Source organism: Coccinella septempunctata, chromosome 9 (genome assembly GCF_907165205.1).
Source record: "Coccinella septempunctata chromosome 9, icCocSept1.1, whole genome shotgun sequence".
In the NCBI taxonomy this organism is placed as follows: Eukaryota; Metazoa; Arthropoda; class Insecta; order Coleoptera; family Coccinellidae; genus Coccinella; species Coccinella septempunctata.
Window position 1 is genome coordinate 10,932,397 of NC_058197.1, and position 15,350 is coordinate 10,947,746.

Here is a 15,350-nt window from a genome sequence, read left to right on the forward strand (position 1 = left end):
CTTTCCTGGAAACAAATTATGGAAATAACACGATGGCCAAGCAATTAACTAAATGACATTTGGGAGTGGAAAATAACACACCAACATGGTAGAATTATAATTTCACTTACGGCGGTATTGATCTCCTGGTCGAAATTAGCCTTTTGAAGCTTGAACATCCTAGAATTATCTTCGATTTTCGTGTCGGTCGAGTATTTCACGTCCATCGCGGTCTTTCGGCATTCCGCTTCCTGTAAAAAAAAATTGTTAATCATCGCTCAAGTGTTTCAAGGAAACTCAGTGGACTGACCCTTTTATGTTATATATTCGATAAGAATCTCAGTTTTGAAGGAAATAAATGAAAACACGCAGTTTGAATCCATTAACATTTTTGAGAACCACCAGTCTAGAGGAATTACATGAAAGTTTTCACAAAAGGGAGGACATGTTTTCAATTTTGGACATTTTCAGTGAGGGACATGCCACTAACATAGTTTTTTCGTGGAAAAATCGAAAATAAATGTTGGTCATGGGAGCTATGATACTAAACCTTTGTGAACTTCTTCCCATATCGAAAATCATTTTATTTCCCTCTTCAAATATGAATGAGGTTCAAAGTAATTCTTCTTTCAAACAAATACCATATACAGGGTGTCCGGGGAATAACTGTACATACTCTTACTAGAGATAGAGTTGGACTAGCTGGTTACGGATTGACTATAAAAAATTAATTTCTGGATTTCCCTAGAAAGCTACAGGGTGATTTTCCAACTTCATGGAAATACTTAGACCATCATAAAATCCAAACTTATTGACGGATATTATTGAAACTTATGAGGTTATTGACACATGCTAAGGTCAAGTCAGAAATATATCAATTATTTCATTATTTCAGGGCCGGACTCATTAATCTTCATTTAAAGTGTTCAGGGTAAAAAAAAACACTTTGTATTTCGAATTACAAATAATTGATTCGCTTTTTAGGAAGAAGCTGAATTATGCTTCAATTTTTGGTATAACCCAAAGTTGTCATCAACAATTATTTTTTTATGAATTTTTGAATTTGGATAAAGTTCGAAAAATTGAATTTTTTTCCGAATTCAATTGAGGCTCAAATGATTTGAAATTGAAAATGATAATTGATTGAAATCAATCCACAAGCAGTGTCTGGACAACAATAATAAGGAGAAACAACACTTTTATCGCACATAATTATGCAGTGATTGGTTGAAAAGTGTGAATAGGTAATCTCCACATGTGGAACTTGCTAACTGGCCTTCGGGAAATTGTGATTTCACACGTATGCTTTTTTATTTGTGAAGATATTCAAAGTCGACAAACCTTGGGACTAGAGACGCTATGGAATCAAACATCGAAGGCTGCATAGATGAAATTTTACCGGATTTATGGCAAAAGTCACTTGTCATATGACATTATATGAACCAAGTCATCATATTCTATACGTTTTGTGCTGAACAAAGTGATCTATATAGATGTGCGACTAAAATCAGAATGGTCAGTTTAAGCGATCGTTGATCTTTCTTTCGTTTTCAATCAGTTATGCCTTCGACAACTCAAAAGCGATTGTAATTATCATTCAAAACGCTAGAATTAGTAAAGTAACCTCGAAAGATGAAAAAACGTCATATACAAGAATTTATTTGGAAAAACACTCCTCAACAGAAATATTTCAAAAGTGTAACCTCTCGTATTCATCATTTTTTCATAAGGTTTCCAATAACTCATAAAACCTCTAGGTTTTTACTCAAGGTATGGCAAACCTACAGTTGAAATTGCCATCAAATCAGCATTTAGGATGCGGAGATATACTAGGTGTGCCATACAAAATAAGAAAGTAGTTTGCGGTATTACCGAAAGTTGCCGAGTTCATTGTCGAAAACCCAAATAGGTATGCAAATTTTCTGAGCAGAATTATGATTCGTTTTCCATAAACGTCTAATAGAGGCTATCGCGGTGCATCACCATATCACAGCCTTCTTAAAGACAAAGACAGCTGTGACCATTTATAAAGAAATTCCAAATCTCATCTCTTTATTTCTGAAGGTATATCGTTTTTTTTATCGCTTTCAACTGGGTTTTAGCATAAGTTCTATTAACCTACCCTTATCCCAGCGTCCCTGTTAGCCTCTGCAACGCCAGCGTCAGCGTCCCTCTTCACACTTGCCGTCTGGGCCTTGCCTAGCGACGCGAGGTATTGCACGTCGTCATATACGTCCTTGATCGTGAAGGAAAGGATCTCTATTCCCATCCTTCCCACATCTGGAGCCGCGACCTCTCGTACCAAGGCTGCGAATTGGTCCCTGTCTCGGTACACTTCTTCTACTGTAAGAGTTCCTGGAAAACAAATTGAAATACCTTTATGTGATGCCTATTAAGTCGGCACGTTTTTCTTTGATGTTTATGGTGTTTGAAGAGAGGTGAAGCTGAAGGGCATTGTACCGTTTTATTTACTCGAGAACAGAGGCGGTGGAAACACCAGTATGTACTTGATATGAAATGATATTTCTTTGCTTCCAAAGAAAGCCAATTGTTTGACTGATGTGGCCGATACGAGATGATAAACCATAACTTGATTTTCACTACAATACACTTTTTGATCACACTACCTGTTTCACTATGACAGTAGCATGTTCAGGTGGTATACTTTCACACACCTGAAGATGCTATTTTGATAGCGAAACGAGTGTAGCGGTTGAATAATTCATCCAAGTAAAATCGAATTTTTTATTTGCGAAGTTATGAAAAAGAAATTTTTCATAAACATATCCCCATGAAGGCCATTCAAAACAGTATAGATGCTGACGTAATCTCAGAGGCTACATTCTAGACTCAAGAGAATAATATTGATTTTTTTTTCAATAATAATCATTTTAATTCCAGGAAACCTCAAGAGAAAGAGAAATGTAGACAGAAGATTGGCCACAAGAGTCACAAAAATAAGTTTTTTGAATCATCTCTTCCCCTGGTCTTCAAATTGTTTTCGAATTTATCATGAAAGTTGTAGAGCATAACATTTTCTATAACTTTTGCCCAAAGCAATTTTTTCTACGTTCAAACGTTTTTAAGATATATGGCGATGAATGTACATTAGACTGGGTTTCTACATTGACCTTGGCCTTTCACATGTGTGGCTAAGCTCTTCGCGCTCATCATTCTCTAGCTCGAAAACGGATAAGGGTATGAAAAATGACTTCAGACAAAAGGTGTATAGAATTTTATTATCTACAACTTGTATACTGAATGCAAAAACGATTAGAGGTACAGGATGGGAGATATTTGAAAAAAGGCATTGTTATCATCTTCCAACTGTCAGATTGAGAGAACCCTCCGGATTAGTGTCAGATCAATTGGTCAACATTTCTACAACAGATTAACTATCTGTCTTAAAAATCTGACAATCTAAATATACTTCATTCAAATTTATTTTAGCAATAACTTTCTCAAGTTTTTGAAACTAGAACGACGTTAGGTTGGCACTCATGAAATGTCGTTAATGTCATAACGCCGTTGCCACAACTAATATCAATTTTTATTACGAAATCGAAAATGCCGAAAGTGATTGAAAAAAGAGACAGGGTTTCAGGAAGTGCTATTTAATTTAATTCAGGTCCGCTCATTCAAATAGTTATATCCTGATACTCTAAAATCCACAATACGTCAGACGGTAGCGAACATAGTCAATGTAAGAGAATTTATATAATGTTTCATCTGAATCTAAACGACTTATATTTCAGCTGGATATTTCCACAATCAGAAAGATTGTGAATGAAGAGGATGACAAAGAATTTCCTTCTTTTGGGAGACCCAAAAAAGTGGTGGCATTTGAGAATTTTATGTATGAGTGAATTAATGCGAAAAGTTTACTATAGGATTTTCGATAAATGTCATCGGAGAATAAGTTCCCTAACATGGATTTTTCTATTTTTATTTGACTTGTCCTATACAATGTAAATGTCTTAAGGTACTAATAAATACCTAATTATTATTATTACATCAACGTATTAAGATGAATAGCCACAAATACGCGCAAGTTGCCCTGTTACTTGTTTATTCATGTGAAATTTTTGTTCAAAGGTGAAGTTCATCTTGACTTGAAACTTTCTTTAATTCCTTATACTTATATTGATGCAAGATGATTTTTGTTGAAGAATTTAACATTCTTGTAATTATCTGTTAATTCCTTCGGAAGATACCGATTCCCAACCACTGCATCATATGCATTTCATCTTCGGGTTAATATTTTTGAAATCTACAAAGGATGTAAGCCAAAGAAGATAACGAACATTAACTCTCCTCAAGCTAGTGCATATTATGATATTATACTGATCTCTTGTATTTTCCATGTAAATAACTGGATTTGGTATGCCTTCAATCATTTTGTATAAACTTCAATTATGTTCGTCACATATTTTCCGAAGAGATTCGACATTGTGATAAAATACGTAATAACAGAAACTTTTACGTAGAACGGGCAACATAGCGTTGATTTAAAACCCAAAAATGTTTTGACAAGCTTCATAACCCCACATTTTCGTAGTATACAGAGTGAAATGTGTCAAATTTCCATGGCCAACCGACTGCTAAAATAAAAGTGAATGAAGTATATGTACAAGTAACGATTTTTTTGCATTTTTAAAGGACCACTGTGACTTTGCGTCCGTGTCCGAATTGTCAGTTTCTTCAAAAGTGGCTTCCTTTGGGTCCAATTAACATATCCTCTGAAAATCTGACACGTTCGAAAAAAAAATGTTTATCTAGCATTTCCAATTCTTCCATACGGCCAGCCACAACACACAAACTGTCAGATTAACATGAATTTATTATCAGAGACACGTGGGGCATATACAGTATCTTAATCTGACACGCTCGAGTATGTACGATTTTTTTCTACATCTTTGGAAACCTGCAGAGGTTTTCCCCATCGCTGATAGTGCCTATATCATAGAACCTTTTTCTTTTTCTACCATCTAATCTTCAAAATCCACGACGCTGGAGTAAATCCCGATTTAACATAGTGGGCTCTCCAACCATCCCTCTAATTTCATTGCAATGATAAAAGAGACATCTATCGAATAAATGTCGTAACTTCTGTCTCAGAGAAAGTCCCCATGTTTCAACACCTATGCGAACTAAATTCTTATTTCCAAATGTTGCGAAAGTATACGTAATCTTCGAGATCCAGACTTGGCGGAAGAATCTAGATTTATGACTCACCGCTAACCTTCACCCAGTGACCCCGTTGAATTAGGTGCAATTGGTGAGGGGAAAATTGGGAACGATTAAACTGTCGGACGACAATTCGTTGTGAGGTTTAAATGGTAATTGGGCTAGATATCATTGTTCTTATCTCGTGGTACTTTTCCTTGAGAATCAGGTTGATTCGGTCGTTTAAAAGATCTTTGTAACAGGAAATGTTTGGGTTTCTATTCCTGGAATACCGAAATGGTCGATTTTGTGGATTCAGGTGTTGGGGGCCCTTAGGGAGCCCAGTAACTTGCACATTAAATCATCTGCAAGGTGACCGAAATGAAAGAATAATAAATAACAAATAGCGCAGGTAATTATTGGAGAACACGAAACGAGAGTTGAAATTCTTGGATTTATATCTATTAGGCGTCGTTAGTTGGAATGAGTACTTGATTATAGAAATCCCAAAAAAAATTTGGGACTGAATTGAAATGAGTTAAACAATAAAAATACTTCTTTGTAAAAAAGTTATGGGCAAAAAATTAAATGTACTAAAATTTTAACAAACTGCTAAGGCGAAAGAAGAATTTCTTCATTTATTAAGAGGCTAGGTTAGAATTTAAAAAAAAATATGTAAAACGAACAATAAATCAACACAAAATTTTACACGAACCTCACAATTAACAAGAGCCATCGCAAAATTTTGCCTACATTAATATCGAATTCACATTGACGTTATGAAGAACATAATATGTCGTCGCACTAATCCATATTGTCAGATTCATAACGAATGAATTTAATTAAACAGTAAAACAGTAGATTAATTTCCATTATTTACCGAATGAGATAAAATCATGCAATAAATTGAATTTTATTGGCTATACATATTTCCGATTTCATTAATTCAGCTTCCACACTTCTGTATGTAGTATGCTTTTTACCTTGAAAATAATTGAGTCAAAGTCAAGATTTGGCAAATTTTTTGAGAAATGGTACAAGGTTTATGTCTGACATTTCCTTGAGGTATCTACAATAATGCTTAAAACTAGATCACTTTTCAACCATATTTTGAAATGAAACAATTTTAGGGAATGTTATAGTTACAATTTTGTTCGAAACGGTCCTAATAAAATGTAAATTGTGGGCTGAATTTAAGCAAGTCAATTATGTCTCTAAGTAACAAACGGTGGTTGCCAGACATAGGATAACTTATTTTTGATCAAATGAGAGACAGGAGGAGTAAGTGTTGATTTGCTGATAATAATCAAAACTTTGCCTAGTTGAAGGACACTATTTTCTTAGTAACGGAACATCGGAATTTTTGGATTTCTCAATTTCCCAATTTTGAAATTGCATAACGAACCATCAAGAAGAACACGGAAGTTTTGAAGAAAAAAGAGTACTCTGTTTGATTTGACTGCAACCCAAATAACCCAAATCCGAAAAATTACCCTTGATTTTAGAACGTGCTAGAATTTTTTTTCATTCGGTTATTGATTAAATTTAAAATTAAACTGGCATTATTTCTCCTATGATTAGCTAGTCTATTAGTGACAACAAATTTACTTGTGGCAAAATTTGAGCGAGTTCTTAAAAATGAACAACGAAGTTGAATACTGACTGGTTCGTCACTAATATAAGGAATACAATCCATAACAACTATGGAGCATAAACCCATCCTGTATTTATTTGCTCAATATCTATGCCAGTTCACTTCCTGTTTAGATGAACAACAGAACTGTCTCTAAATAGCAACCCCTCGTCATTCATACGGTGATGAATATATGAATTGATCCTCTGCCATATACTAGAGTCACTTTAGAAGTCAACTCGCCTTCCCATTCAGAAAAATGTAATTGAGAAAAAACAGGCGTATAATTTCCTAGGATATTTCTCAATCCACTATATTGAGAAAAATCGAGCTTATCTTATAGGTATGGAATCTCACTTGAAATAATTTCATGGAACAAATTCGATTACCTAATCGTCAAAATCTCGATATCGATGTTGATTTGTTCAAGGCACGTCCCAATTTTTTGATCAATTAACACCCTTTTTTCTTGAAAGACTTCTAGTTACATACCTTTTACAAAATAAAACAGCATTTATTAACGGTTGATTATATTATTATCGTTGTTGCTTTCATATCATCGATATATCCTTTTTGTGTGCTAATATAATGTTATTTCTTTTTTGAATTTTTTTTCTTGTTGCGTCCAGTTTTCACTACCTCACCTTGCTAGTTATATAGACATACAAATTATGACGTGAAAATTGTAATTTCTGCAGAAAAATTTTATTAAATGAGAGCGTCGGCATCATAGACATTAATCAGTAAATTATCCGTGGAATAAGCCATCATGTGTAATTTATTGATTTTTTCATTATCAATATGATGAATTATCTCCCCTTCTATTGTACAGAAGAATATATAATGAGTATGTATATCAATATGTTTAGTTGGATTTTACAGCAGTAGCAGTTTCTTTTTCCCTGTTTCAAAGTCGCATATTTAGTCATAACAATGCACAATTGGAGGGATGAAAAATTAAAGACTATAGATTTATTTCAATATTTTTTGAGAAATTTCTTACCGAACAAGATTATTCATTCAATGACTGGCACAATGAAATCAAAAAAAGATAGTCCAAATGGAAAAAATATCGAATAAGTAATGGATTATTAATTGATTTTCCTTCGGCATTTATTAATCGATGAACTTTCGAAAATTCCTATAAAAATCTCAGAATCGAAATTAAAAAAGGAAAATAATGAAAAAAAAATCAAATTGCAGAAAAGTTACTCTTGCTCTTAGCCCTATCACAAAATTCATACATTTCTCATGATTAAATTTTTTGTCAAATCAGAAAATTCTTACCACGTGACAATCGCATAAGTGGCCCCAATGGTCATAGTCAAATTCAGCGCTGCCAGCCATACGATTTCCATGACACGACACCGATGGAGAAAAAAAAACACAGGCAAAAATCGGCACTTCTAACTCGGCAAAAACGAGAGCAACAACCAGGTAAAGTCGAAGGTGTGACACAGACGTCGGTTTGTCGGATTCTTCGCATTGAACACAAAACACAATATTCTTTTGAGCACTGACTCCCACCACCGTTCCGCCGGCTGCGTTTAAAGGGGCGGCAATTATTTACATTTACCTCTCTTGAACATGAATGCAACTGGGAGATAAGGTTCGCAACAGATTTTCACGTCGGATGCTGGAGGCCTTATCGTCATGGACCAAAAATCATCTGAATTCACGACTGTTGACTGAATACTTTAATGCTTTTATCGATTGGATTGTTTTCAACGTAAATAATGAACGAAACTAGATCAATCAAGAATTTATAACGATTGTTTTGAGGGAATTATTCATTTCGTAAACTAATAAACAATGTATCTTACGTCTTCAGGTTGTGCAATTCTCTTACATTTGTCTCGTGTATTTTTCGCGATGAAACTGTTTAAATCAAACGAACAATATTTCTATAACCATGGAAAAATGAATAAAATCAAGTTTTCCCCATAATTGATTAATGCAAACTGCAAGATAATTTAACGAACAAATTAATTATTCAGGTATGCTTCACAAAAGCACGAAATTGTTTATTTATTCGAATTGTATGTACAATCAATTATTCAATACTACTTATTGTAGTTGCAGTAGGCACTCGTAAAAAAAATAAATATTCACATTTGATAACGATGATTTAGATGCTGAATCGTGAATTCAAAATTACAAATTCATCATTAGAATATTTTCATTGATGAACGATTTGAAGTGAAATGAGAGATCGAAACATCGTTTATATTATCTAATATTTCTTCAATCAATAACTCATAGTCATAGTTTCTCCTGACCGATGAAAAAATAGGAAACAAAAAACAAAATTATTTCTGCATCTAATTTGCCAATGCGTAGTAGCGTAGTCAATTCAATAGGATAACATATTGGCTAAAATGGTAAAAAAAAATTATCAGTTCCATAATTAATAGGATAATTTTTAATTTCCTAAATTCACAAAAATTGTGTCCCCTGTTTTGTAGAAGTGACGTGATTAATCAAATACTCGAAGTTAATTTTATGGAAACCTACTTCAACGGAATTGACAAATGTAATATATCACTCCACTAATGAATGTGGGCAAGTGTCAAGTTCAAGGTTGTGAAATATCTTCTCCATCTTGATGACCTACGAGTCAATTAGAGAAGCGAACTCATAGATGGAGTCTGGAGATGATCGAAGAATTTGAATGGAGTTACATAATGATTCGTATTACGTATATATCTTTGTTATATCATTTACATTATTTAGAATTGGGAATTTTGTGGAGAAATTGCAGGAGTTTGAGAGAATTCTGCAGAAAGATTAAACATTTTATAAATAGAAAAAAATTGCTCCTATTAAAATCAAAGAACAATGAATATTTTTGCATGAATTTTAGATATTTTTAGTGGTAAAAAATTTCAACTTCTTTTCACGTTAATATCCAGTTTCTCCAAAAAGGGCAAACTTTTATCTAGATAGTTGGGACTTTTTTTCATATTTTTCGAAATGCTCAATCAATTCTGAATTCGGAGGTATGATTAATGGTTTTAAATATGTTGTGAATCTCATTCGAAATTTGAAATTATCCATGTTGTTATTGCGCAATAAATACTTGATTCAACATTTCAAAGTTTTAGCCATATTTTGAAATCAAGAAAGAGGTATCTCAAATTGTTTGATTTTGGCTGTCTATAGTAGGTACTAGATAGTTGAGGGGAGTCCTGGGCTCGATTTTCGTGAAAAGTCCATTCGTGAAAACCGCTTCATTTCTCTTGAAGATATAACCAAATTTTGACATTTTGTCGACTTAGAAAAGGTGCCATAATCTTTTTATTTTCGGAAATATCTAAAAACAATAAGAATTTTCTAAAGGCACTTTTTCAATAGGAATACGACACTTTTTCATTTTAAATACGGATCGTATATTTTTTTGATGCCATGTCATACAAGAAAAACTGTTTTTCAGAAATATGTATGTGAATATAGCGAATTTTTTCTAATTTGGAATCGATATATAAATATAATTTATATTTATTCCGCAATTTAGAATTGAATCGTCATTTGGAATATTCGAAAATAACTTATTTATAATGAGCAGTGAAAAATTGACCTAAATTGAAATGGACTGCCTCTTACCATTCGAATTTGCAGAATTTATTATTTTTTGGAATACGGGTTTTCAAGCCTATGTCCATTATTTTCCCGATAGCATACTTGGATTTTTGATTAAAAAATAACATCACTTTGACGGATTTTAATTTTGCTCGGAGCATATGTTACAAAATGCAGTGGCCCTCTTACGTGAAACATACTGTACAAAAATTTATACTAAAAAAACATGAAAATATTGCGCAAAATAATTCAATTGTTTGATTTTTGTGACAAATATTCATAAACTTCTTTAGCGAAGATCACTCGTTTTGCAAATTTATTCAATTATTTACTCAATTCATGATGCCGTCAAATTGTAATTGGCCTAGGGCAGCAAAAGAGTTTAATCTGGCCCTGCCCATACGAGATTACAAAAACCAACCAGCGTTGGATGTATTCAATACCTGTTTATTAATTTGTACAAGCGCAAAGAGGCTCCCTACTTTTCAGCAGTGATTTTCTCAATTTATTTTACTTATTCGCTTAGGAGACAGGTTCAGGAGAACAGAACAAAATGGAACGTTTAAAACCTTTCATCATGAAAAATTACGTACATTTCTGTTGTAAAAATGTAAAAAGTTTCCGTAATCAATAAACTTTTTTTTTCATAATTCCTCTCTAGATTGAATTACAATTTTCTTATTCCTTAAAATTTTTTTATATTTTGTTATTGTAAAAACGATACTTTCCATTGTGAACGTTTGTAAAAATCCTGATACGCCTATGGATTTGACAATTCATTCGTGAGATCATTTTTCAATAAAATAAAGGGTCATTTTGAAATTGTAACAAATGACAACTTGATCTGTTAATTTCAAATATGCAAGCTTGACTTTAAAAATTGGATACAATTTTAATCTTACGACAGCGAATAAAATATCTCGAATCCAAAGCATGCTCGGAAAATCATATAGGTACCTAACTTTTGCAAATACGTAGTAATTACCACATTTTTGTGGAAAATCGGTACTAGGTGCTCGCAACTCGAGACCATTTCTTGTGAATGTTCAGTTAGAATATAACTGAAATAAACAATAACAAGAATTATTTAGTTACTTATACCCTGGTTTATGCTCCTAGCGCTTTTTTTTTCAGTGGTCTGTATATACGTCCATCTACAACCATTTCGTCAATCACACTCCGTAGTATATGCAACACAAGATACTACAATAATCGGGAGTCGACAGAAAGGAGCATGACCATAAAGAATGAGCTGAAAGGAGAGGGGGGAAACAGTTTTTATGTCCTTATCAATCTTTTATAATGAATCAAATTCCCAAGTGAGAATGAAAAAAGAACATAAATTATACCCAAACCCCTGACTTTTTGATATGTTTTCATTGTTTTCGTTTTTCCTCGATTTAAGAGGTAAACACACTGAATGCTCACCTAATATTGCTCTCAAGTGACCTTCCAACGTCTGTAGTATAGTAGCCTTGATTTCCTTGACGGTTTTACCCAAGAACTGTTCGGAAGCTGTTTGCAAAAGTTCATCAGCCTTCATGATCTTGCATTGCGCTACCCCAGTTACGGTAAGCGGTACACCCTGTGCTGTTTCCACGCTCTCACAGCAAGGGTTCAGTGTCATAACCTCCAAGGATAACCTCTGGACATCTGTCACCAGCCACCATGCCCACGCCCAGCCGCCCACCACAGTGACCTTCTTTGTAGAACCACAGCAGCCTCCTGCAAGATGAAAAAAAAGGAAAGTTAGAAAACTATTGCGAATGATCGACATATTGGATCAATCTACACCCTACATTCAAACAAGGAAGATGAGAGGAACACATCATCTAATGAATATTGACATTCGATTGTGTACAGGATGATTCGCGAAGACAGTTCGTTGAAATATTTGGAATATTCTAAGGAACGATCTTGGTTCTGAAATATCATACGAGAGGAAAAGTTAACATAATATAATGTGAATTCACAGTATTTTCCCATCAAAAACTCTCAGTTTTTCACACTTCCTAAATGAACATCCACAATTTCTCCACCTGTACTACGTTCCATTTGTCACGTAGCCGGTAATTGTAAACGGTAATAACACCTAGAAAAATAACTTTCACAGGAGATTCCTCAAGTGCAATAACCGTTCTTTGGTACTCTTGTTCTTCAAACGTATTCGTTTAGCTTGACGAGAGAAGAATAACAAATGAAACGGAAATTTGAGTGTATTTGATGACCCGAGGAGAGGTTAAGTCAATGGTGATATGAAGGGCAGATGTGAGAAGGAATTTAAGATGCAGTAGGTATATCAGTCATTTCCCAGAACGATGGTTAATTGGAAGGGTTCAATTTTGGAATCATGATCTGAATATAATAAGGAGAAGCACTTCTCATGTCAAGTCATGAGGAGAATAGCAAGAAAAGTATAAAGTTTAGCGTTCAGTTGATTCCAAATTTGAACTAAATGCACAATCAGTAAGTGTAGTATGCTGGAAATAATATTCCAACGAAAATTCAACAGCTGAAAATATGTCTTTCATAATTTTATAGTGTGAAGAAAGAAAAATTTCTGGTAGAACTGGTTAATTACAACATAGGGATGTGCACGATGTGTAGTGCTAGTGCTGCATGAGAATCTGGCATTCTGAAATATTCCTTCGATTTTCTAAGGGCTGTAGACTGGCTGTTAAAGTTTGGGAGTCAATCGCACGTATTGTTCTTTTCTGGATGGAATCCAAGAATTGTTCGAGCGCTTTGCTCCACACATGAGAGCAATAATCTAGTCCTAGTATTATGTGGGCTCGCCAGAGATGCCTTGAAGCCGAAGGATGGTCCCAGTTTTCCGATGAAAAATTTAATACTGCATGGTTATGGCATTCCATGTATCATATTTAATTCCTTGTTGGTCTCAGGAAGAAAACCATACTCCTACAACTTAAAATTTTGCCAGGAATTTTTCCAAACGCCACAGATTTGTTGGATTCTTGGTATCTCTGTGGAAGAATTGTTTTTCGCGACTTGAGAGAAGTCATTTCTGCGTTTTTGTAAAATCCTTAAAAAAATTTCTTCGTTTTTGACCAATGATTCTTTGAAGTGCGAAGGATATTCTCGAATAGCTTGATCACTCGTTTGCTTCCACAATATTTTTTTGCGAATAGATAAACGGATCACTTGGTGATGTTTCATTCTGAGAATCATTTGGATAGCTTATAGTTGAGGAACCCGCGATGCTAAATCGGGATTTACTCGAGCATCTTGGAGATCTGGTGGATTTTGAAGATTAGATGGTAAAAAAAAAGGTTCTGTGGTGTATGCACTTTCAGCGGTGGGAAAAGTGTCTGCAGTTTTTCAAAGATGTAAAAAAATCTTTACGTGTAAATACTCGAGCGTGTTAGATTGAGATACCGTACATGCGTTACGTGGCTCTGATAATAAATTTATTTTAATCTGATAGTTTGCCTAGAGGAGCTGGCAAAAAAGTAGATGGTGAAAAAAAAAACTCGGACGTCATCAGATTTTTAGAGGATATGTTGATTGTAGCCAAAAGAAGCTACTTTTCGAGAGATTGACAATTCAGACGTGAAGCAAGGTTCCTCGGGATTTTCATACAGACGAATAATCTCGGTGTTGCAGACGTGTAGACCTATTAATTTGACACTACTCAGGAGGTGTTTTCGTAACCTGACAGTTTGAAGATGATTACAATGCATTTTTTTTTTTAATATCTCCTTTCCCTCACCTTTAATCGTTTTTGTATGTGCGTATTTTTGTGAGTGGTAGGTAATAAAATTATAAACAACTTTTGTAAAAAGCAATTTTACATACTTTCAACCGTTTTCGAACTAGACAGTACAGAGTGATGAGGGCGAGGAGCCTAGCTATACATGCGAAAGAGCCAAGTCCATGTAGAATTCTAATCTCCTGTATATTCTTTATACATATACCTATCTCAAAAACGTTCGAACGTAGAAAAAATTGCTTCGAACAAAATTTATAGATAATGTTATGCTCTACAAATTTTATGAAGAATGCGAATACGATTGAAAGCAAAGGAGAGGAGATATTTCGAAATAACTCATTTTCGTGATCTTTGAAGCCAATTTTTATTCTTCCGACTTGCTGAAACTCTCTGATTATGATTCATCCGTCCTTCTTGAATCATTAAATCAAAATGAGAAAAAAAATGTAAGAGAATTCACACGTGACTTTTTTCACAAGTTTGGATAATGTGTACTTTTCAACATGTAATTAACCACATATATCTCAAGCTAATGAATCTCTATAGACGGATGTGATATAAGTAACTCCGTTCCGAACAGCTAAGACAAACCACTGTTATTAATTCTCTTCCCTCTCGATGTCGAATAATCTAGCCAACATCGTATAACCCTTCTACTCCACCCCAAAATTAATACCCCTTAAATTATTCATATCTAACGAAACTCCGCTTCAATAAACCGATCACATAGTCGTCGATGTAATACGACTGACCTAACGTATAGGCCATCATCAACCTAAACCCCGTTAACCGAAGAATGGTGTCAAGCAGCAGTAAAATCGCCGCAGGAGGAGTAGTAGACTGGGAAAGTACCACATATCTTACATTCTCATCAGATGAACGAAGAAGACACAAAGAAAACAGTCATTTATTGGGATTTCATCATAAGAGGAAGTTCGGGACCGGCAATATCAAGTTCAAGGACGTTCTTGGTGATATTTGGGTAAATTGAATTTGGTGTGAATTTGGTGAAGAAGTATCTCTTGCTGAAATTGTGTCATGTTCGATTGGGCCTTAGTTGCAGCAGTGTCTTTTGGATATTGTGCAAGATCAGTTCTGTTTGGGTGAAGGACCGGAGGAAATCGATGAGGTAAGTCTTTTTTTCTATCACCAGAACTTTATATCCCTTCCTTACACAATTGTTAGGCTTATTCGGAGTGGAAAATTCTAGAATATCTAGACTGAAGAAAGTGATAGTGAGATTAGGATTTGGCGGTGTATCCA

General features: G+C 34.4%; 1 protein-coding gene across 3 annotated transcripts in view; it reads right to left on the reverse strand.

Moving 5' to 3' along the window:
• LOC123320672 (flotillin-2) overlaps positions 1-15,350 on the reverse strand; it is a 248,107-nt gene that overhangs the window by 3,881 nt on the left and 228,876 nt on the right. For 2 of the 3 annotated variants that reach the window (XM_044908051.1, XM_044908052.1), the window contains exons 2-4: positions 11,786-12,082; positions 2,102-2,334; positions 111-230 (exon numbers count right to left, since the gene is read on the reverse strand). In XM_044908051.1, coding sequence (XP_044763986.1) covers positions 111-230; positions 2,102-2,334; positions 11,786-12,082 — 650 coding nt within the window. Of the gene's footprint in view, positions 1-110; positions 231-2,101; positions 2,335-8,065; positions 8,257-11,785; positions 12,083-15,350 lie in introns of those variants that run through there. The other variant, XM_044908053.1, reaches the window with a different exon arrangement.